Source organism: Filicampus tigris, chromosome 12, assembly GCF_054856515.1.
Source record: "Filicampus tigris isolate MCC_2025a chromosome 12, RoL_Ftig_1.0, whole genome shotgun sequence".
Classification (NCBI taxonomy): domain Eukaryota; kingdom Metazoa; phylum Chordata; class Actinopteri; order Syngnathiformes; family Syngnathidae; genus Filicampus; species Filicampus tigris.
Window position 1 is genome coordinate 5,676,367 of NC_141228.1, and position 24,812 is coordinate 5,701,178.

General features: G+C 39.3%; 1 protein-coding gene and 1 long non-coding RNA gene across 3 annotated transcripts in view; one reads left to right on the forward strand and one right to left on the reverse strand.

Annotated features, from left to right (window-relative positions):
* Nucleotides 1-244: 244 nt before the first annotated feature.
* The window catches only part of LOC147138144 (ephrin type-B receptor 1-like), a 93,414-nt gene continuing 68,846 nt past the window's right edge, over nt 245-24,812 (reverse strand). For both annotated transcript variants that reach the window (XM_086046310.1, XM_086046309.1), the window contains 9 exons: nt 24,387-24,448; nt 22,963-23,160; nt 19,540-19,787; nt 12,555-12,622; nt 11,931-12,078; nt 10,699-10,848; nt 5,660-5,856; nt 5,414-5,572; nt 245-4,618 (listed from right to left, as the gene is read on the reverse strand). In XM_086046310.1, coding sequence (XP_085902436.1) covers nt 4,507-4,618; nt 5,414-5,572; nt 5,660-5,856; nt 10,699-10,848; nt 11,931-12,078; nt 12,555-12,622; nt 19,540-19,787; nt 22,963-23,160; nt 24,387-24,448 — 1,342 coding nt within the window. In that variant the 3' untranslated portion in view covers nt 245-4,506. The remainder of the gene's footprint in view (nt 4,619-5,413; nt 5,573-5,659; nt 5,857-10,698; nt 10,849-11,930; nt 12,079-12,554; nt 12,623-19,539; nt 19,788-22,962; nt 23,161-24,386; nt 24,449-24,812) is intronic.
* On the forward strand, nt 12,871-19,384 carry LOC147138145 (uncharacterized). Its single transcript, XR_015088871.1, has 3 exons — nt 12,871-13,486; nt 16,636-16,724; nt 18,694-19,384. It is a non-coding gene; the product is annotated as an uncharacterized LOC147138145 (long non-coding RNA).

The window sequence follows — 24,812 nt, forward strand, 5'->3', positions numbered from 1 at the left end:
ATTTGTTTTAGGGTATTGAGCAGCTCATTGAACACATCGTTATAATTTACAACTAACATTAGTTTCTTCTTCCTTTGACAGAGCATACCCAATAGTCACGTTGGTAGCAAAAGCCAGCATAGAGAACAGTCTTTTTAGTCCCGAGGTCTTTATTTTTAATAAGCCATGTGCTCTAAGTAATTAATATACTTCACAAAAAATGAATAAAATCATGGCCCAGTTTCTTCAAAAAATGACAGCTTGATTGACTGTTTTGTTTATTGATCAACAGTGCATTACAACTGTATTGTTCCAAAAGATAACATCTACAACCCTGCACTCACAAAACATATTTTAAGTACACTGAACAGCACACATTAAGTAGAATACACTCACACACGCACACAGACACACCATGATATTATATACAGGCGTGTGCATACACCCATTATAGTACAGTGTTATTATAAATTACAAGAGATGCTTTGACGGAATGATCAGTAACACTTCAAACAGCATTGAAGGTAGCCATGAAGACAGACTGTAGCTCTTGATCTGTTTTTTCTTTGAAATTAGAAACCAACAAATAGCATCAGTGAATCCTTAAATTTGACAGCTCACAAGAAATAACACATACCAAGTTGGAATAAATAATTGATAAGGCAAAACACATCCAGAGAGCATACTGGTATATTTAAAAAAAAATAACATTCTGAAATAAACCAGTCCAAACATGAAACCTGCCTATTTATGGGTATTACCATAAAAAAGACCAGCTGAGCTGAATGATTACAGACACCGATGGTGGCTGTAGCATCACAGATTAAGACCCTGGAGTGTCTGGCGCTCACAAGGTCAGAGGTCATTCATAAACTCCACGCACCCTCCAACCCCCCTCCCCTTGTGGATTGAATACCTGATTTAAAGAGAGTAGTGAGATTGTTTGGCACAGTTTTTGTTCTCACCGCACAGTTCAGAGTTCTGCCACATTCAAAACATTTTACTGATACATCTAATTTGGTGCGTACCAGGAACCCGATGTGAACTCTGCCTAGCAACATGCCAATACAAAGATCACCAAGAGAAAAAAAATCAATCCTGTTGAGCGTTAGTGCCTGTGAGCTCTAAGTATTTTTTACATTGCTGTTGGAAGATGAACTGGAAGATTTCTTCAACTTTACCCTCTTCTCCTGCATTCCCTATCCTGTGATTTCCATTTCATCTGAACATAGCATCATACACTGTAAATTCCAGACCAACAGAGAAATGAGTGTAAAAGCCTCACACTTTACCTTAATAAAGTTTTATTTTTAGAGGTAGCTTTTGAGTTTCTAAGTTTATTGATCAAATATTCTGTTATATATTAGCCACATCTGCAAATGTCAGCATTAATCAAAAAGCTTCAGAAATTCCAATAAAGCAGGCATTAAAAGGGGGAAGTCAACCCAAACGTATTTTTTTCAAGAAACAAGGCATTCTGATAAATATTGCGCGTGAGGAATAAGAATGAAACCACCCTTTTTAGCCATCTGAGGCGACGGCCATTTTGTCACTTCTGTCGAGTGAAAATGACATCACAACTAATCAGGGCCCAGGTCACGACCAATAACAGCTCACCTGTTTTCTGAAGCTGAGCCATGATTGGTCGTTACTCAAGCCCTGACCAACTGTAATGTCATTTTCAGTTGAAGTGACAAAATGTCCCCTACCTGAGATGGCGAGATGGCTAAAAACGGGTGGGTTTAGCTGCGTAACTCATCTTCCACAAACACAATATTTATTAGAATGCCGTATTATGTTTGGGTTGACTTCCTCTTTCAGACTTTAAACTGTTCTTAGAAAATAATAAGCCAATACATCATGTACTTGACTGGGTTTAGACAAAATAATGTTGGTACCCCACCTTTTAATTTACATTCAATTGTGTTGTAAGAACGAAAAGTGCATATGAACATTAATAACAACTGTCCAATCTTATTTTTCTTTACTTTTTCTCGGGTCATAACTCCTAGTATTACTCAAAAATGTAGTACAACTATGATTAACTGATGGATTAACTATGGCAATCATTAACAGTATACATCACATTTTTTGCCATCAATTTCGCATGTCTTTTGTAGTTTCCTACATTCCTAAATTCATATGAAAGCAGGCTGTCTTTTCAATTTAAACACTGATTGCAGTAATCTTTACAATACAAATCCAAAATGTACATAATTCAACAATGTTGTTTACCGCTATTTCAAGACTCACAGAAATAAAACATTGTAAATGTGAGGAGTAATGTGAAAGCCCCAAAACGATGAAAAATTGCTAATTTTGTCTTGTACTTATTGTACTTGTAAGCAAAATATACTTCTTAAATATGCATTCCTCTTTTTTGTGGTATTTAGGTAGATTTACTAACTCTGAGATTCTTAAAACCTAATGATTAATATCCAAGACCACTACATAGTGCAAGAACTGCCAATTTAAGATCATGTTTACACGCCAACGAATCTCACCCTCCATTTTCCTGAGATAATCTGTGACTGCAAAAATCGTGCAGTTGTTAATTTCCACTAACACAGTGATGTGAGTTTGTTGAAAGCTAATATTTTAAGTTGAGAAAAACAGGCAAATCACTCTGAACTACAGGATTGACATTTTTGTAAGCTTATTGGCACTTTATGTGTTTTAAAGTGAAAAGTTCAAGTTAAAGTGTTTCCCCAGGGCTGACGAACCACTGACAATCTCTCACTTTATACTGTATCAATGGATTTTAGACTATTTAACATTGTACGGATGCCAGGCAACACATGGAGATATGCTCACACCGGTGGAGCCATGTTTTAGTTAAGAGTGGAAAATGGAGTGATTCTAATATTTGCAAAATATTACCAAGGTCATAAAGAAAGTACTAAAAGCTGTGAAGAACAGTGGTGCTTGACAAAACGCACATTTCAGGCATGCACAAATGAAACCTAATCAAATAACAACTTAGCACTTCTTTCACAGAAAATGGAAGAAACTAAAGCTGGTCTCAACTTTGCAGCTGTCGGTTTGACATGGTTAAGGTCAAGATTCCTAATTTCTTACACAACATAACTCATCCATTGATGTCTGCATGGATCTTGCTTTGTGCTTTGGGGTACAGTTAGCTGGACTAAAAAAATTAAAAAAAAGGACCTTCCCCGCATTCTTGGAAGTTGAAAGCACACAATTGGTAAGATCGAAAGGGTTCGTATTTTGCTATCATTTCAGGTATGCCTGTCAGTGGTTGCTTACCAAAATAAGACTACAAGCAGTTCACCACGTATGATTTCTCATTTTAATCATCACTGTCACAAATGACCAATCAACAATGTCACATCGGGTGACCAGTGAGTAGAAAATCAGATGGATGCAAAGGCTGCCTGGTGCAAAATGATCATCACTCTTCGTATGCCATCCAAACGAGTATGAAAAGAATTCGATTTGCGCATGTGTCTTTTGATGTGTTCAGGTGCGAAATGAATGATTGATGACTCCTGTCATTTGTCAGTTTTCACATGATTATCTTTCATTTCTACTACCTACTGCAGTTTGTGCACAAGAGGAACCTCTCGTTTGAGTAATTATTCAGCCATTCTCCCAGAAATATTACACACATTGTGGCCCGCTTGTTGCCGTTCTGTTCTTATTTTTCCATCATTTTCTGTACATGGTATTGAACTTGACTTTACTGTTTCCCAATATGGTCTTCGGAGAGTATTTGTGTTGAACACTCATTTTAAGTGCTTGGAATTAATTACCTAAGTAGGCCAGCCATTTGACACCCTTTGCACGGAAGTGATGTCAAACCCATTTGTTGATGCATCAGACTACAAATGTGTTTCATCAAAAAGTGAAAGAAGCTAAAATTGGGAAGAACACTAATCACAATCACAGTCATAAGACAAATTAGCAGATAGGAAATAAACACCCCATATCATAATATGTACCGATTCTTCAATATGAAGATAAGATTGTCGCAGTCTCACTTAACCATGGGTTCTCCTGTATTCAAGTAGTGGCAGTTGAGACAATCACATAAGTCAAAATGTTTCATATTACTACACGAGAGCCACAAAATGGGATTTTTGGACAGATTTTGTTCATTCTTTTAAAACATTTTCCCCTTCGGAGCATATTCATACAATGGCTGCTTAAGGTGGAGCATCAGGCCACACTGCCCTTGAATCAAACTGTCAAGTTGGTAAAGACTGTCTTCTGGCTGGACGGACGGATGGAAATGGGCTTTTATGATGGTAGTCCATTCGGGTCAGAGCAGATCAGGGCTTGTAAAGAGCAGATACTTTCACCACTCAAAGAGTTGCCGACCTTGCATTGGCTCTTGAAAATGTGCATTTAATCACTTCCATTGAGTTGAAAATGATCTCGGAAGCTAAATAGACGAGAGCAGTCTGAAGAGTGACTGGTGAGGAAAGAGATGGATGCACAAGTGTAAAAATAGAGCGCACCGCCCTAGCCTAGAGAGTTTCAAACACACCCGTTTGAATGTGGCGATTATACAGATTCAGTCGGAGACTGGTCATCAATGTGGTGCCTCATTGACTGAACACTTGTAAGGATTTTCTTCTGGTGTCCGGCTAGAGAAACTCCGATCCTCTGAAGATCTCTGACAAAACACATAAAAAACATGAAGAGGTGAAATTCGAGTTGTAGCTCTTCGGCTACCTTACAGAGAGTGGACAAAGCCATCCTTTGCGTTACAATGACGTTGCATTTTGGAGTTATTGAACGGACAACTCCGAAATGTGCCAATCTGGTGCTGACTTTACCTAACTGCGACAGTGAGCGACCTGTATGTACCAGCTTATTACTGCCGAGCAAGGTGAGTTTAAAATGTTTAAAAAAACAAGTCTGCGGAAGATGTTAAAACAAGACGAATAAAATGCTCACGAATCACAGCAGCCCGAGTGGAAATGACCGTCGAGTGAGCAAATGTATATGTATATGTATCTGTATATATATACATGCAAACATATATTACACTGTCAAAATGCTAATGATATAAGTTTAACTATAAGATTATTCCTATTCAAGTGCCCAAATACAATACAGTAAGTAACTGCAACCGGCAGCATAAGCAAACACATGAAATATGAGCTCAAGCAATAGATTGTAGCACTGCTGGAGCCCAAATGAATAATCATTATTTTGAAAATAGAGCCATTCATCTAGTGTGTTGGTAGTTTGCACCACGATAACAAAAGAGAGCAGGAATGGATGCTCGTAGGCAGCCAGGGGGATGGCTCTGAATGGCAGACAGATGCACACATGGAGCAGCCAGCAGCCTCCCTGCCAGATCTCCAGCTCACAAGATGCACACTTGGCTTGGGAACAATGTGAGACGCATGCAGAGAGGGGCAGACGGAGCAGAAAGGAGAAACGCTGAAAGGAGAAGACATACTCTGCAGTGATTTGAGTGACGAGTGGCAAGGAGGTGAAGCCCGATCCCAGGAAGGAGTCTCTGTACTGGCTCATCTTAAGTGCAGCCAGCCAATCCTCCACAGAGCTCAACCGGCTCAGATCTGGAGCACCGCGATCTAACAAAGGATGATGGGAAGGACTGGCAGAGGAGGGATATGAAAGTAGAAGAAAAGCCATTTTTAGAGCCATTTCAACTGTTTCATACTTCCTTTGAATTTCCCCTCACCCTGGCGCAACACTGTTGGTGCCGGCTTTCAGGGACGCGGGGTTGCGTATCATTTTGTCCAACATGTTGACAACATCGGGGAACTTTGGTCGAGCGTTCCTATCTTTTTGCCAGCAGTCCAGCATCAGCTGATGGAGAACTGTTGGGCAGTCCATGGGAGCCGGCAGCCGGAAGTCCTGCTCAATGGCGTTTATCACCTAGGAAATTGGACATTTAGACAGTACGTTAGTGTTGAGTTCTGCCTGCTGCATCTTTTACTTTAATACTTGCTATAATATGAATACTACAATCATATGAAGGACTGTAACAGAGGACGAACAGATTTAATGACACCAGAAAGATTGACATTCGGACGCTGAGCCTTGTCAACCACACAGGTGCAGAAAAAAAAGTCTTAAGTGTCCATAATGGCTCCATGTTCCTATACTGTTCTCAGTAAATGCCCACACATTGGGCGACACTGCCGTAACAATGCCTTGGTATTTTTCCAATGTGTGACTCCAGGGTCTTAACTGGTCTTATCCAACTTGTGCAAGCTTAGGGTGCAGTAGATAGAGGGATGCAAGGTCATAGCAGTAGAAGGTTTACAGTAGTGCAAAACTAAGACTCAGGTCTGTCTAAAACATATGCCTTAAAGAGGTAAGTCAACCCAAACATATTTACTTCCAGAATATGCTGTATGCACAGGGGTGCACATAACTGGTACGCAAGTACGCATGCGCAACAGAAATCACTGATGCGTACCTGTACACACTAGTGGTTAAAAAAAAACACTAGTGGTGCGGTGGAACGGATCATCTTTGATCGGTTCAGGATGGGCACGATCCGCAGAATGGTTGGTGAAAAAACTGCGTTCACAATAAGGCAACCTGACTAGTTTGCATTCAGTCGAGGAAATTGAATAGACAAAATCACTAACTTCAAAATAAAGCTTACCAAATAATACATTGAGTCATTAATGTCAATGCAATAGACCAAGTGAACTTTTACTTTGAAGTTGGCCCGCGTGGTGGCGTAACGGCTAACTTGACTTCCGTTTTCGACTATTCGGCAGTTTCAACGCTGGCAACTAACGCTGTCTCAAAATCATTTTCACTCGCTAATTTAGGACAGGAACAAACCGCTGGTTAAATACGCTGTCATATGATACGGCACAAGTCTCCGGCGTTAGTGGCTAGCAGCTGTTATCGTTAGCTGGTAGAACAGCTGCCTCTTGGCTTACTTTTTTTTTTTTTTTAAACTTCTTTTTCTATATTGTGCACCTAGATTACGTTGTAAAGTGCTGTCCATGTTTTAAGAAAGGTGCTTTAAATAGCACTTCAAGTCTTTTACATTATGAAAACAAATAAAAAAACTTTGTCTTCATTTAATTTATAACAACACGTTTGCCTAATAATTGTAAGAAAACATTCAGCTCAAAATGTCTGGCAGGATACCTTCAAATGTACACACTGTACCACTTACAAAACTGCGTTAAATTGTGTTCTTAAATCCTAAACGGCCATTCGGAGTTGTTTCTTTATGGGCAGACACGTTTTATAAAATAAATGAAGACACATTTCTATTTAGCTTTTCTTTCACATATAAATAAAAAAAAAAAAACATCAGAAACGTGACTTTTGTGATCCGTTGGACCACTAGTGAGTACCAAAGACAATCTCCTGGTACTCATGAGAGTACCGCATGAAAGAAATTATGTGCACCCGTCTATGCAGGCCCACTTGTCTAAACATGGCATTCTGATTAATATTGCATTTGTGGAGTGTTAGAAATCCAACCGTTTTTAGCTAGCTCAGGAGGCGGCCATTTTGTCACTTCTGTCGACTGAAGATGACATTAAAGTTGGGCTCACATAACGACCAATCTTGGCTCAGCTTCAGAAAACAGGTGAGCTGCGATCGGTCTTCGATGTCATCTTCAGTCGACTCACTTGTTTTCTGAAGCCGAGCCATGATTTGTCGTTATCTGAGCCCCGAGAAATTGTGATGCTATCTTAAGTCGACAAGAGTGACAAAATGGCAGCGCCCTGAGATTGCTAAAAATGCATGGATTTTGCTGCTTAACTCATTTTCCACAAACACAATATTCATCAGAATGCAGAATGTTTCAACTAATGGGCCTGCTGGGAACATTTTCTTGAAAGAAATATGTCAATTTTCTTTCCTCTTGCTGAAAATTATGTACAGTATACATCGCTTCAGAAACTTGGATGAGTTAAGAGATTTCCATTTCCATGCAAGAATTTCATGCTGGTACTCTTTTCAATCACACAGAAAATCAAAACATTCAACTCCAAGCAGCAGTGGCGCCTGCTGTGGTCTCTGATGTCGAGCAGGTATTGTAGCTTTGAATGGAAAAAGTCTTGATTTCATTAAGAGTTGCAGGTTTTGAAGTACCGTAGTTAAAGGGCATTTTGGCTATGAACAATAAAACATAACACAAATGTGTATTTGGACTGTAGCGTCCTTGTTGAATCATTGACCTGGAAAAACGTGTTTTATCTCCGCCTACTCTGTCTCTCAGTCGAGCCTCCTTGACAGCGTTTGCCTTTGAGCTTAAAGCTGCTTTCATGCCTTTAAGAAAGCAGAAGTGAGAACGCTTGAAATCTTCCATCATGTTCTTTTTTTTTTTTGCCACTTGAATGTAAAATTATAAGCCAGTGTCAAAATACTTGTAAGACGAACGTGTGACACACTGAGGGAATGACATGCTGCTCCGACTGGAAATGCTGCAACTGGAATAGGCGCTGCGGATGAACTCCACTTGACCCTGAACATTTCTGAAGCCGCCAAAAAAATTCTTTGCAAGCATTGCTGTCAATCAAAAAAGCAGCAAGTGTAGTGAAACATCACAGGTCTGTGGATTCATGATTAATTCATGTTGAACACAGCACCTGTGGTAACCCCACTGACAATTTCAATTCGGTCCCCTCATTTTTTGAAATATTTTGGGGTGTGCGAGCTGGATATAAGCGTGGCTTTCTGCATGCGTTTGAGTAGTGCAGCTATGCGGGAGGTTCATGCATACTTAATACCCCACTAGACCCTCGTTAGCTGCAGTGCTACCGCATACATTTCTCATCATTATACACTGCCTTTGCCATTATAAAAATGTCTCTATCCTGATACTGTCTCTGTCACGGCTCGACTGTGTTTGCTGCTTCAATGTCTCCAGGGTAGCCATTGGCGAATAATAGGTGAGGTTTGGAAGGGAGCTAAAAAGAGTATAGGGAAGAGATGAAATGTAAAACAATGGGGGAGATGTGTACTTTCTATACTTTGACAAGCAAACATTTCAGGCGAGGCAAGGATTCCGATGCAATGTTTAGTTTCACAGTTACATAATACAGTACTATTTAAAACTATACATTTGTTTGTGTGCTATATTTCAACAGGGATTTTGAATTATATTCTTTGTGTATTCCCCTCACCAGTGTTATGGCAAGTGTAAAATGCGAAGGAATCCGAAACTGTTTATAGGTACTTGCAATGTATCTCACCAGACAGTTCCTCGATTTTCTCATGTGTTCCGATACACTTGCCACTTGTGAAGTTGTTAACAATACTTTAGTTAACATTGCAACATGTTTTGTAATTCCTCAGTGAATAATCCTTGAACTAGTTTTAATTCTTATTTTTTTCCACATGATTAATAGAGCTCTGTGAATCTCATTGACACAATTTTAGCTAATGTCGGTATCTGCCTTTTTTTTTTTTTTTAAACCTGATGGCTAATAATAATTCAATTTAAGACTGCGTTAACTTCAAGGAACTATTCATTTAAATGTTCAGTTAACTTTATAAGAGATTCTACTGACCCTGGGAACACTCTGCACCTTTTGTTTTTGTTTGAAATCAAAACAAAGATAAGTGAATTTTTGACATTTCTGTCGTTTTGAAATTTTGGAGAACTTTATTTACTGTAGAAAACTATAGGTAGCTATTGTTTAAGCTTTCATTGAACTTTGTAAGACATGCTGATCACCCTAGGGGATACCTGATGTTTGAATATTATAACAAAGATATATATTGTTAAAAAACAAAAAATAAATAATAATAATAATAATAATAAAAAAAAAATCAACATTATGCAACATTATGAAAAAAATTTCAAAAAACGTGCTTAAAGGCGTTTCAACAAATCTAACAGTTTTAATTGTTTTTAGATTTTGATGCCAATATTTTCCTTTTTACTGAAAATGAATATCGGTTCTCGGCCTCCTTAACTCAGTTTATCTCTAATGCACAAGGTGGCTAACTATTAAGGTGTACAATTTGGTGGTAATCCTAACCGACATTGCTTTTGGATTGTCGTGCCATTCAAGTGTTGTATTGTATTAGAAAAATTGGACTTGATATTGATTCAGTTTTTTATTTTTTTTATTTTTTTGGTAATCTCAAAAACATGATAGGAAATTACCTACAAAAGGTGCAAATCTTAAAAATAATAAATCATGAAGCTAAATTTGCACTTCGGTAAAGTCCTGGAGGGAATATATTGTAATCACAATGGGATCTTCCATATGTTTAGTAACTCACTTAAATTATTGGCCAAAGAGTGAGCTTGATTGGTTATGGGAAATGGAATTCAGTTAAACGGCGCTAACATCTCAGGAGCAGCAGTTACTGCCGGTTACATTTTGGAATGATCAATTATGCTTGTCTCTTATCGAGTATAAGAAAAAAGTACAGAGTCAGTTTAACAAACAGTGAAATCAGAAAAAAAAACATAGGTGACTGTAACAGCTGGAAAGCAATGTTCGGCTGCCTTCTGTTAAAAGTTAGATGACATTTAAATTGATTATGAATTGTTGAATTGATGTGTGTTTACAAGAAATGCAAGCACCGTGCTGTGACAGCCTGCAAAGGAAAAAAACACCCACAATCCAACAGACACACACACACACACACACGCACACCCACCCACACACATGCTGAGTGCAAATCAACAGTAATGTGAAGTCACCAGCAGGAGTGAGAACACACAACCTCAGAAGTCAGACCGTCTTTGTACTGCTTACAGTCATGCATGATACTTACATCTTGGTTACTCATATCCCAGTAAGGCCTTTCGCCGTATGACATCACCTCCCAGGTGACAATCCCATAGCTCCAAACATCTGAAGCTGATGTGAACTTCCTATAGGCGATTGCCTCGGGGGCTGTCCATCGTACTGGGATTTTACCGCCCTAACAGAGAAAGAAAAGAAACTTCTATTTATGATGACAAGATGGGAGAAAATACTAATGACGCACCCTGGCTTACACTTGGCCTAAGGGTTCAAGCTACCAATGACTGCACTATAAATAAAATATTGTTTTGTTGTTTCAGTGAGCGAGATGGTAAAAGACTGACAATGATACAATGTCATGTATTTGTCCTGCAATTGCTATCTTTAAAGTACAACTGAATGCAAGGCAGATTAACCCTAACCCTTATGCATTGAATTGTTTATCTTAAATTTGCTCTTCGATAGGGGAAATCAACCCAAACACATTTTTTTCCGAGAATATGTTCCCAGCAGGCCCACTAGTTGAAACACGGCATTCTAATATTGGGTTTGTGGACAATGAGTTAAGCAGCAAAATCTAGCCATCTCAGGGGGCGGCCATTTTGTCACTTTTGTCAACTGAAAATGACATCACAGTTGCTCAGGGCTTTGATAACGACCAATCACGGCTCAGCTTCAGAAAACAAGTGAGCTGTGATTGGTCGTTACCTGAGCCCTGAGCAGTGAGCTATGTCATTTTTAGTTGACAGTAGTGATAAAATGGCCGCCGCCAGAGATAGCTAAAAGCGGGTGGATTAACGCGAGTGTGTGGCTAATAAATATGAGAGTCTGCGCTAATAGACAACCTGTCATGAGTGACCACATGTAAAATAAAATAAAAGTCTTGACTATGATTGACCTGTCTCTGATTGGGCGCTACCAATCAAAACATATCCTGCGGGAGTGAGGTGCGTGTAATTGCGCTATGACTACCCTGAAGGTAGAAAAGTGCTATACAGGTAAAGCCCATTTATCGTTTTACTCCAAGGCACTTCTAAATGGCTAATCACATTTTTTCCAGCCATGTTGGTAATCTCTTGCATGGCAATTAGATCCAAAATATTCCCAAAATCACCACTTGCGTTTTATCACTTAGTCACTATCGAGTCTAAAACCTGTTACATGAGCTTCAGTGACATTTCCGAGATGGGTGGCAACACCGAGCGCATCAATCATGAACGGAGACTGTGTGTGAGCGCGCGTGCGTTTGTGTGCGCTCACCAGAGAACTTGTATAAGTGGGATCAGAAGTATCTTCCTCCAGATAACGAGACAAGCCAAAGTCAGACACCTTACACACCAGGTTGCTGTTAACTAGGATGTTGCGAGCAGCCAGGTCTCTGTGAACGTAACTCATCTCTGCCAGGTACCTGCAAGCAACACACTTTATTATCTGAACGTGTATTATCTCGTGCCAGCTACTTGGGCCACTGTAAAACTGTAATGGGATTTTGTGTGTTTGCGATTCCGTGTTATCCTTGCCTGAAATAGGAATGGGATTTAAGGCTTGTGAACATGCACACATTGGGCAGGGTTTCATCCCAGCAGGCAGCCTATGTGTGTTTATGTGAATGAACTATCTGACTGAGTGTAGAGGATTACAGGGCAGTCCTACGGGTGTTTGTGTTTCTGTACATCCACGGCATGGTTGAGCCTGCTGATGTGTGGTTGAGCACTAGACTGGATCTGCGAGCGCCACATGAAATCTCATCTAGATGGAATTGCATTAGTTACATATAAATGTCATTTCACATAACTAAATCATATCAAAAAACCTTCTTTCTTCATCTTGATGATGAATGGCTTTCTAGAGCAGAAATGAGTGTGCGTGTGTGTACGTGTATACCTCATTCCAGAAGCGATGCCTCTCAGCATACCAACCAGCTGGATCACTGGGAATTGCCCGTCATTTTGCTGCAAGAGCATGAAGCAAGACAGGAGTATTTTTCTTGTTGGTTATCAGACTTTTTCACATAACAGAAGGTCTCATGCCTAACAAGTACATTGAAGCAAACGTGAGCTGTTTGGTGCAAAACTAACAATCAATTAATCACTTCAAATGATAGGCACGGATGCTTCAGAGAGGCCTCATTTATTTTATAACCGCGCAAAGAGTGCACACAAAATCATTCAACAAATAAACTTAAAATTAACTGATTCGATAAATGAATTGCCTAGTCCGCAGCCCCCTTCATTAACATGCGCATGTCCCTTATAAAAGGCCGTGCAGAATTTCTCTCTCCCTCTCCTGAAAAGAAAACCTCTCTTTTTGGACACCCTCGTGAACTTTCTACACCCTTTTTAGCGTGGCTTACTAACTCTCCTCTGTCACCAGACACCCTCTGATCCGTCCTGTGTCAGAACATTTGCTTCTTTTATGTTACTTTTGTTACCGTCGACCAACCACGGCACACGTGGGGACCTTCAAATTTCCGTTGGTCCGATCACGGTTCTAGCCCCACCAGCTAGCTAGCACAGCGCGGCCGCATCCCAAGGTGTGCCACCTCCCTCAAAGCGGGGTGATAGCATAGACTCCCGGCAAAGCCGACCAGCTATCACGACCAGTGTCCGAAGCGCCCTGAAACGGGGAGATCACCTGGTCCGAACCACACCGCGTGCTGAGCCGCAGAATCCCGTGGCCGTTGCGATCAATTTTCCTTGGTTGAACTTTTTCAATTTTTGGACTCGACTTTTCTTCTTCTTCTTGCTCCCCTGTGACATCACACTCTGCGGCAACACTTCCTCCCCTTCCCCGTTGAGCGACGACAACCAACAGCCGTAAGTGCAACTTGCAATCTCCTACGGGCCATACGATTGGTGCATAATTAACTTGGGAATCAAGTAGAGCTTGGTATAAGTCAGCTGATTTTAGCCTGGTACGCTAGCTCACTGCTCATTACACGCGCACGCACGCACACCCGCACAACAGACACACGCACACACACACACACCCACGAACGCACACATCGTCCGGGCCCCAAATGCTCCTTTTCCTTACAAGCCTGTGATATTCGTTTTCAAACCTTTGATATTCGTTTTATTCATTTATTTAGACTTGGCTTAGTATAGTATTTCTTTATTGTGTTTCTATTTCTGAACATTGTAGTGTGTTTCGTTTAGATTTCAATAACTGTAGAAAATAAATCATTGTCATATACTGAAATCAGAATTAACCCAAAACGGGCGTGGTGCCCCCGAGCGGCGATCGAGAGTTAGTGCAGGCATTAACTCAATCGCCGCCCATTTATGAAATTAATATTTAATACTAAACAATCGCTACACTAGAGACAAACAAACCTCCACACAAACACTCACATTCACACATATGCTCAAATTTGAGCAGGGGTCACCAACGTGGTACCCACGGGCACCAGATCACTCCCAAAGACCACATGAGTAACCTCAGGCCTGTTCTAAAAATAGCTCAAAAGTGAATTGATTTTCTAAGAATGTTGTATAAACGATCATTTGAAAATGTAAAAAGTGTTGCATATTGACATTCATTTGTTTGCTAATTACTGTGAGCAATGATTAATATGGTCAGTGCCTTCACACAAATTAATACAATATCTTTAATTATCAATAATAACTAGTGCTGTCCTGATCTGAACGTGATTGGCCAATTTCCGTGGAAAAATACATCATCAGCATATGTCGCTCAATGCCTTTCATTGCAGATCAATAGCGTCCCCTCCCCCTTTTCCTTAACACTGCACATTGTAGACCCAAAGTAGTAACTAAATCACAAACTTGGACATTTGGATAGAATGTTTTTTTTAAACCTGAGTCATCATTTAACTCATTCACTGCCAGACATTTTCAGACCCTAATGTTTGAAAAAAATTGAAAAAAATATTACTAAATTCCTGGGATTAAATGGCCAGACTGTGAAAAGACAAATAAATATGTCCTTGGCAGTGAATGAGTTAATTAAAAAAAAAACAATTGACATATTAATAGATTATTAAAATAAACATTAGTGAGCAGCTCTAAAATTGAAAAAAAACCAGCTAATCCATGTGATCAATATCGGAATCGGTGTTGGCCAATCTGGCTCATGGATGTTTGGTATTGGGATCAGCAGGCAGCATAATCGCTGATCATACCAGCCCTAATAATAACGTGACAAAAGTTAGTTTGAGCAAAGTTGTTACTTCAGAAGTGTGTATCAAACTGCTAAGCCTAATCAGTAGTCAAGTAGCAGCTCTCATTCTCAAAAAGGTTGGTGACCCCTAAATGAACCCATCATTTATGTTTTTGTTGTGTGGGTGAATGCCAGAAAACCGGGAGAAAACCCTTGCAAACATGGAGGTGCAAACTCCTCACAGGAGTAACCAAAGTTGCACAATTCGGAGTTTGAGCATTTTAGGGATAATTTGACGTTAAATTTGCAAAGAAATTCAGAGATTGAACCACTATCATGCATGATGTCACGTGAGACCTCAGTGTACCTGTTTTATGCTGCTTGCTTTACTGCTTACCATTCTTTTTAGATGACTACATTTCCACATTTTGTAGAAATGAGGCTTCCAAATCACTAAGATCTGAGAGCAGGATCTGACAAATGCTATTCAGCACTTTTTAATCAACTTTGCGTAAAGAAAGTGAGCTAGTGGCCAGAGACCAGGAAGAAAATAATTATGGCAGCTAAACAAGTAATTCCCAACCAGTATGGCGGGGCATATTAGTGTGCTGTGAGAGCTCTAAAGGTGTGCCACGGGAAATGATCAAATTTCAATTCATTGGTCAGAAAATGATTTATTCATAACAAATACTATATATTTGTCTATATATCTATCAATATTCACCGTATTGTGACAGACAGAGCAAATAAATGACCTTCTATTGGATCATTGAAAGTATCAAATTCAAGTGTATCCACTTTTTGTGACAATTCGAACTTAAAATACCTGCCTTGGCTCAATAAGGTTGGGAATCACTGAGTTAAACAAAAAAAAGAGACAGGTGAAAGGGAAATGTGCTCAAAGAGGTTTGATTACTCCAATAGAAACTGAAATTTGCAATGTATATTATTTTAAGATGGGACAAATCATCTAGGATTCATTCTCAGCATCTTGTGTGATTTGACAGGTCACTGCCCCAAATACGTCACGCAAAATAGATACTGAACTTCGAAGTGGAAATCTATAAGGTTGGATACACACTACTCAAATACATTAGTACTCAAATACATTCGGATTCGAGTAGTGTGTATTTGTGTATGTGTGCACATTTATGCTTAAAACATTTATGTAAAGCACTTAGTGTTGGATTTCCCCTGCATGAAAAGTGCAAAATAAATAAAGTTTGGATTGACTGATTGAGGATGCCGAACAGAAAAAAAACAGTAACCTACGTGACAACATTTTCTACTGACATATTTAATCATATTTTTTTCCCATTTTACTGTTTTCTGAAGTCTTTTTTTGACTCTCCAAAGTGAATAACAAATATGAACTAATCGTGACCTATCTTTGTCATGTATTTGCTGTGTTCATCACAACATGTCTTCCATTTTTTTTTTCTACAATGTGTCACTGCAGGGGTCTGCGTAATCTAGGATTTGCCGAACCTTTGTTGGATAGACAACAAAATGATGAGAATATGTGGCATATTTGCATAGTTGAAGTGTGTGTTTTTGAGTGTGTCTCCCAAATCACTTTGATCCTGCCTCATGCACGCGCGCATGCACACGCAAACACTCTCCCAAACACACACATGCAAACGCATGCACACATCTTACAATTCTGAGAGTCGGTTCCCTCCAAAACAGTCGTATGACCACACCACCAGTGGCATTGATCCATTGATTGTGTGCCTTATGTTTATGTGTGAGAGTGAATGTGTGTGTCCGAAGATGAATCCTTAGTCAAAAGAGGTCACACTGTGAGAACTGAACATCAAACAGTTTTTCTTTCTGTTTTTAGCCGTGCCTAGAAAGGGGATCAAACGGACGGACTGACAGACAGACGGCGTGCTGGCAGGACAGAAAGGGAAAAAAACAAGAAGAGAAAAGGTAGTGGAAACAAAAGAGCAGGAGGTTGTTTCACTCTTTTGTCTTTTTCTGGAAAGCTACTGAGCCCCCCCCTTGTCCATCTGTTTCTTAATGGGGGTGTATTTCTTTGTGCCTATTTAAGTTTATCTCACCCAGAAAAAAAAAAAAAAAATGCAACCGGTTTGGTTAACGGATGGATGGATCTTTTCTGAAATCATCCTATTACACAGACATTTTTTTTTTACGAAGACATGGTGGTCAATCAAAATTCAAGCCACAAAAATACAAATCTGGTTCTTGTAGTCGCTTAAGAATGGCATCAAGTTGTCATTATTTTTAATGCTGATTATAGATATAAATTGTACAACAATAAGTTTATATTTCTAAAGTTTTCAATTTTTGTTCAAATGTGTTACTATATACTGTACATAGAGTAACGTACACTATATTACTATATAATAGAGGACTTTCAGTTGCAAATGATTAAAAAGTGGTAAACTGATGTCATTTTCTACTTGTTTCCTCAAAAATATTCAAATGGTACATGTTAGTTTATCACATTTTAATCATGCGTAATCGATGTACATGTCCAAATTAAGGCCTTGTCTACACTAGGGCTGTCCCAAAAGATTATTTTTCTCACGATTAATCTATCGACTATTTTTACAATTAGTCAATTAGTCTAACATTTTTTTTTTTTACTAATCTAGCGATTATTTTTGAGTTGACAATTATTCATTCACAAAAACGCTTCTGAACTTTTTAAAATTATTTGTTTCTTAAAGAAAAAAAAACATTTGAAATTGAATGAACACTAACATCTCTTTTAGGCAAGCACCATGACGTGTGAACATGAATGAGGTTTTTGTCTGTCAGTGAAACAATGTGTGAGCGCATGCTAAGCAGCCCAAGTAAAATAATTGATAAGAATAAATAACTCAAAATTAAATAACTTTTAAATAAACACAAAGTGGAGGACCACCCTCCACAATTGCAAAGTGCCTCATGTCCTGGACAATCATTTTAAGGATACTTTGTGTGAGTTCAGAACTTCAGATGTTCTTTCTGGTGTTCATTCCTCTTTTTTGCGGGGGGACATTACAATGATTTTTAAAAGGCACACATTACATATTAGTGCAGTCACGGACTATGGAGAGCAGGCCAGGGTTTCCAGTAGTTTTTTTTTTTTTCTTTCTTTTTTTTAAGCAGCGGGAGCAGTACATATCCTAAATACGAGGTGCATGCTTGTGCTGCGCCCAGAGTCTGCACTGAGACGGTGAGATCGAGAGCGGAGTAGATATATACACAATGCCACATATCACATTGTTTCTGGATATATAAAGCAACGGAACTAGTAACGTTACCTACAAGCACCATCACAGTTTGACTAGTGAAATAGCTCTGCAAATGTTAGCCGCGTAATGCACAAAGTTGAAACACAACATTGTGTAATTTTTTGTCACTTTCTGTCGACTGAAAATAATATCACGGTTGCCCAGGGCTCAGGTAACGATGAGGGAATCATGGCTCAGCTTCAGAAATCAGGTGAGCCATGATTGGTCGAATCTGTGCCATGAGCAACTGTGATGTCATATTCATTCGACAGAAGTGACAAAATGGCCTCGTCCTGAGATGGCTAAAAATGGGTAGATTTTGCTGCTTAACTCATATTCCACAAACACAATATTAATCAGAATAAATTGTTTAGACTAGTGGAGGCACATAGAATAGATTATTACAAGGAATATTTGGGGGTTTAACTCTCACTTCCCTCTTAAACAACACTGAGATATGAGATATTGCAAGAATGTTTTTGTTACCAATCCCATATTTAAAATAATTTGACAAATAGTTGAACTATTCTGATTTCACGAATAGTTATCCAGGAAAACATAACTACGATGTGGCCCGAGACAAAAATGAGTTCAAGTAAAGCCGCCCATTTTCTTGCCGCCTCTAACAAAGCTAACCAGTGAGTTGTGTTCATCAGCGGCACATGGTGAGCAAGGCAATCGATCCCCAAAGATGCCATCAAAGATGCAAAAGGCAAAGGTGAACCCCAACATGGAGTTTGTAAAGCTTTAGCTTCAACTATAACAGGAGAACTTCAAAAGCTTTGTGAAACTGATTATAGCCTCAACAAATTCAAAACCGGAAGCGTTAGTAAAGCAGCTGCATGAGATTAAAACAACCCTGAAATATACGCAAAAGGATGTGGACAAGATAAAAAAAAATGACAACAGTGAATAATAGAACTCAGTGCAGTCAGATGTGTTCAAGGTCTGCAACAGTCTGTTGGCTGTAAAAAGATGGAATATCGAGTACATCTAGGAGCTACCACCTGGTGATTGATGGAATAGTGGAGTCACCGCAAGAGACCTGGGCTGAGACTAAAAAGGAACCTCAATCTACATACTGGGGACCTCACAGTTCAGAACTGATGCCAGAGCTGAAAGCTGCAGGACAGAAAGGAGATATTGCCTCTCAGGACAACAGACCAGGCAAAAAATTGTTATTTGCTGGAAACTTTTCTATTTGTTTTTTATGCGCAGGTCAAAGCCATGTCTCATAAAATATTGTTTTGTTGTCATCTAGTGGAATTTTGGTAGCAAGCACTTGAACTGAGGCCATAGGTTTGTCTAATAGAAAAAGTGCTTCACTTTCTTGTGTCATCTACAATTTTCACAATTTACAGAAGTAAATAAAGATTGTCCCATTGGTGGCTCACTGTGTATGTACAGTATTTTACCATTTTCATGGATGCTTGAACAACAGTCATACCTTTACAAAAATGTGTGTGGGATGCAAAAAAAAACCCCAAAAACATGCAACTTACCCTGAGAAATGAGTCAAGAGCTCCATTTTCCATGAATTCTGTGATAATCATTGTGGGCCTGCTCTTGGTCACCACGCCTTCGAGCCGTATGATGTTTGGTTGGTCGAATTGACCCATGATTGACGCCTCAGACAGAAAGTCCCGCCGCTGCCTCTCAGAGTAGCCCACCTTCAGAGTCTTGATGGCAACAGGAATTTCTCTTTTCCCCACAGGTTTTAGTCGGCCTTTGTACACCTCTCCAAACTCACCTGAAAGAGAATAAGTCACGTGGCTCAAAACCTTTGGTCGATGGTGTAGATGCCAAAGTCGATGTTAACACTCAACTCATATTTATTGCATGTAAACGTAGTCACTTTGGTGCTGGGGACAAAATGGCGGAGGAGGCACGGGCGTCGTAAAGTCGAAACGTCGTAATTCGAGGACTTCCTGTATTCTACAATTCATTACTATTACTAGTACTTGTATATGAAGTTCAGTTTAGTTTTTCACAACTGCAATATGTCTTCTGCTCTGTTGTCTAGGTTGATTACTGAATACTTTTGTGTCTTGATGACAAAGCACCAAGTATAAAAATCAACTAATTGTCTCAAACCTCTTTTCCAACTACTGTCTCTCGTGTATCGTGGATACAGATGTCTTTTGTCCAAAAAATTGCAGCCTTCTACTCCTTAGGTCATTGAAAACATGATAACACTTCAAAATATTGCTCACAGGCCAGATATATGGATGTGTAAATAAAGGATGAGTGATGTGAATTGGATGACAGGTTGTCTCACTGTGATCTCTACATCCCATCTCAGTGCTCATTAAAATGTACTGTCACCGCTGTAAATCAGCAGAGAGAAAAATGTAAAGAGTACAGAGATGTGATGAAGGGAACATGAGGGGTTGAGGATAGGACAGATGCTTAGAAACATCTGATGAACAAGAACAGATGTAAGGTCAGAGTGCAGATGAGTTGAAACTGTTCAAGTCAAGTGGCGGATACGGAAATAGCCAAGTCTATCTCATCATGTGTCTTTTAAGATTGAAGACAAATTGTAAGTCAAGTTTTACAGTTATGGAAGTGTTTCTAACAGAGGAGGTGGTCATAATAAGGTAAACATAATCACTCAAACTCGTATTTTTTCTTGCTGTCTCCAAGGGTTCTGTTGCTTTGATCTCTGGCTGAGGTAAGAAACCTTGCCCCGAGAGAAATAAAACTGGAGACTAAAATTATTGACTGATGCTCAGTCTCGCCCAACTGACCAAAGGACATCCTCTCAAGTGGCAAAGTTCTGGATGATCTTCATGGCTTCTATCAGCCAAAAAGACATTTTGTAGAGTTAAGTCTGGCTGAGTAACGTCAGGGGTATGTTCTGTATATTTACAGAGAGAAAAATGCCCTGACGATTAGGCTCCAGTGGAATTCAACAGTACATCACTCTCTGGTCTGTATTTATATCGGCAAGGTTATTCAAAAGCAATTACAAATTATCAGATTTAACCTTGTTTTTATATGCATTTATAATATAAGTGATGTGCAGAACACAATAGTTTTCTAAAGTGAAATGATTGATGACCACATTCAGTGAGGTTGTTGGACAACGTTCTCTATGCTGCGCAAGACTCGTGTCTGACAAAATTAACATCTGAGACTCACACAGAATACAACGCGTTACTCTTGAAACCACTTTGTTCAATACTGCTCCTTAAATGTAAATGTGTTATTTCTTATCATTTATAAATTCTTAGTGACATTTTGTCAGATGTCAATTGATTGTTCACCTCACACAAGTGTTATTATAATAAGGTAATACTGGTTTGTGCCGACCAAATACCACCTGTGCCGGTTTTATAGCAGATCCGGCCCAAATGCCTTTGCGATGTGGGGGACATAAACAGGCCAGATTATAGCCATCAAATAATCCTTGCCGTATATTAATGAAAACATTTCAGAGATTTTATTAAGATACCAGTAAACTGTTTTAAATTGTTAAAAATATAAATAATGTCAAAACATAGCACCCAGAAAGATTCAGCTTTTTATTTCTCTCCTTTTTGGCTCTGTTTGTTGAAGTTTCACTTTGCACTTATGACAACTAAAATGCAAAACTACAATTTTATGAAACACATCAAACACAATTTTACGTTGACAGCGCTGCATTGACACAACTTATTATCCTCTGGTGGATGTTTCAGCATAAATGAAAGCAAATCTTTCTCAGCTTCAAAGCGCACAAAAATAATTGGAATGGCTTGTTCCCGCCTCATGCTCACTGACTTGTAAAATTGGTTTATTTAGTCTACTGTTATCATCTCTTTCAAGTGACAGGCTGTCTCTTGGAAGGTGCAACAAACATTGCTGATCTGTCTTTTGAAAATATTGGAAAGAATATACAGTGGTACCTTAAAATGATGATTATTATTAACTGATGAAGACTGAGCAATGCAAGTCACATAGACTCTTTTTTTTTAAACATTATACAGTATATCACGCAGGTGTTTAGTACATATGTAAAAAGAGTCAGTTGGCAACTAATGACAAAAGCTAGCAGGCAACCATCCCCATAATTGGTGACAGCCAACTTTGGCTCAACTGTTGTATCGCGGGACTAGCATGGCACTGAAATAGTCGGTAAAGCTTATTCCAATGGGACAGTGTGAATTCTTGCTGGTTTGAATGTACAAAGCAAAATTTCAATGAAGTTGGGACATTGTGCAAAACATACAATCAGAAAACAAGGATTTTCAAGTCTTTTTCAACCTATATTCAATTAAATACAGTACAAAAACAATATATTAAATGGTCAAACTGATAATATTTCTTAAATATTCAATTATATTGAATTTGATGCCTATATGCATATTCCAAAAAGCTGGGGCGTGGACATGTTCCTTGCCTATTAACAACACTCAATAAGCATTTGGGAACTCAGGACACTAATAGTTGAAGCTTTGTTGTTGGAATTCTTTACCATTATTGCTTGATGTATGACTTCAGACCAGTCTAGTACTCACACTCTTTTACTATGAGGCCACGCTGTTGTAATACATGATGAATGTGTCTTGACATTGTCCTGCTGAAATAAGCAGGGACGTCTCTGAAATGTGGGAGACATAAGCCATTCATTTATCCATTCAATGACATTGTAGTTACCGGTAAGTATGTTCATTATAGAGTCACTAAAGCCTGTATCTCATTGAGCGGCGACGATTGGCGTGTGTTTGAGCATGGCTCGAATGTTGATTTTTCGTCAGGGTACGTTCAAGGTCGCAATCGATTGCAAAGACGTTCACCAGACATTTGCGAACAGTTTCAATGGTCGCAAACAGTTTTTCTTGTTGCAAAGAAATTTTTAACATGACATGCATTTCTTTGTGACAAGAAAAACTGTTTGCAACCTTTTAGGAAACCTGAATTTGCGTATAGTATATGCTTACCTGAACCAATGACTTCCTCTATCTTGACACATGAGGGATCAATTTCCTTGGCAAACTCTCGGACTGCCTCATTGGGGTCTTCGTAGGTGAAAGGGTCGATGTATATCTTTACTCCCGGCGAACTGTGACCATCAGACAGGGTGGGGAAGGTCACCGTGGGGGTAGGACCACTAAACATATCAGTTCTCAGCGCCACCTCTGAAAAAAGACAGAAAATAAGCAACAGCTTTATACATAGGAAATACACAACACATGTAGGCAAAATTGTCTGTACCTTTACGATCAAGAAAAATCCACAATTGTTGAAGTAACTTGAAACTGAAAATCCACTAATGAAAATGACGCATTTCAGGCGTTTCTGAGGTCCAAAAGAATTATTTGAAAAATATAGATATTGCAAATAAAACTAGCATGGACAAAAACAACCTACCTCAAAGAGGACATTTCTCACAGCTGTAGTTAATATTGTTTTCTATGTATTTCTCTTATAAGGGTGTTCTCTCTGTTATGGCAGTTAAAAAAAGAGAAAAAAAGTTTTATTTTTTTGTAAAAGCATCTTAGAGATGCCTGCCTTTGGTAACGTCATATCCGCCGATGTAACTTCCTGTTTGGCCTCTTCCAGTTTGATCGTGAGGCAGACATGATTTATGCTCTGAATACAATCAAGCGCCATCCACTGTCAAACAGCGTAGAAGCAATGCCGTAAGTTCATTAAAAGGGATGGTTGGGTCGGGATGGCCATGTTTTCACTAACAGGGTTCATTTCATATATTTTTTGATCACGGAAATGATAAGAGTTGACATTTTCTACTTTATCAATACATTTGGGAGAAATTAGGAAATAAGTGACTCCATGAATAACGCCTCTTTTTTAATGAGGAAAATGGGCACGCCCCCTATCGTTCTATTCTTGTTCGGTCGGAGTCACTGGGGGGGACAAACTCTCCATTGGAAATCATTGTACTTTCATTGCTTATTACGTCCAAAAACTTTGATCAATTGGCACCAAAATTTATGTGAGCATCCCTACTAATGCCCACAAGGATTAACCTCTCCATGGCTGATTTATACGAGAATGAGGAAATGTGGAAGTGAGCAGAGCTACATAGATTTATGCTCGGACGAGCGCAAATTCCACATTTTCAATGCTTTCGGCGCATATTTTTAGTAACATTGTGGCAATACCGGTAACCGTGCAACTATAGGTCATGATAATCGTGATCTAAAACTATAATACAGTTTTATCTCTTTTAAACACACTCAAAAGCCTCTTTAAAACCCTGGAAGTTATAATAACCACAATGGGGAGATCGACTCCACATCATCTTCAGTTTGTAGTTCCTATAAATGTAATGGCCTGATGTCCACATGCTTTTGCTTTTATCACATACAAATGTGTATTCAACATAAACAATGGCGTATACCTCCCCCTGCATTGTACTGCTGCAGCTTGTCACCATACGCACTCTCTTTCAACTGCCTTCTCCTGCAGGAAAAAAAACAGGTTTTGTTAGACAAGAAGGTAGCTAAGACAGCTATACATACAACTACATTGATTCATTCATTCTCTTCCGCTCATCCAAGGTCGGCAGCAACTTAAGCAGGCTTCTCTCTCCCTAGTCACTTCGTCCAGATTCTCCTGGGGTATCCCGAGCCGTTCCTCAAGACAGCTGTGAGTCTCTGTCCTGGGTCTTTCTCGGGGCCTCCTCCCAGTGGGAAACACCCGGAACACCTCACCAGGGAGGTGTCCAGGTGGCATCCTGAAAGGATGCCCGAGCCACCTCATCCGGCTCCTCTCCCTCCCGGTTTAGATTAGTTTATTTGAAAGGGGACAGTGCAATTTCACATAA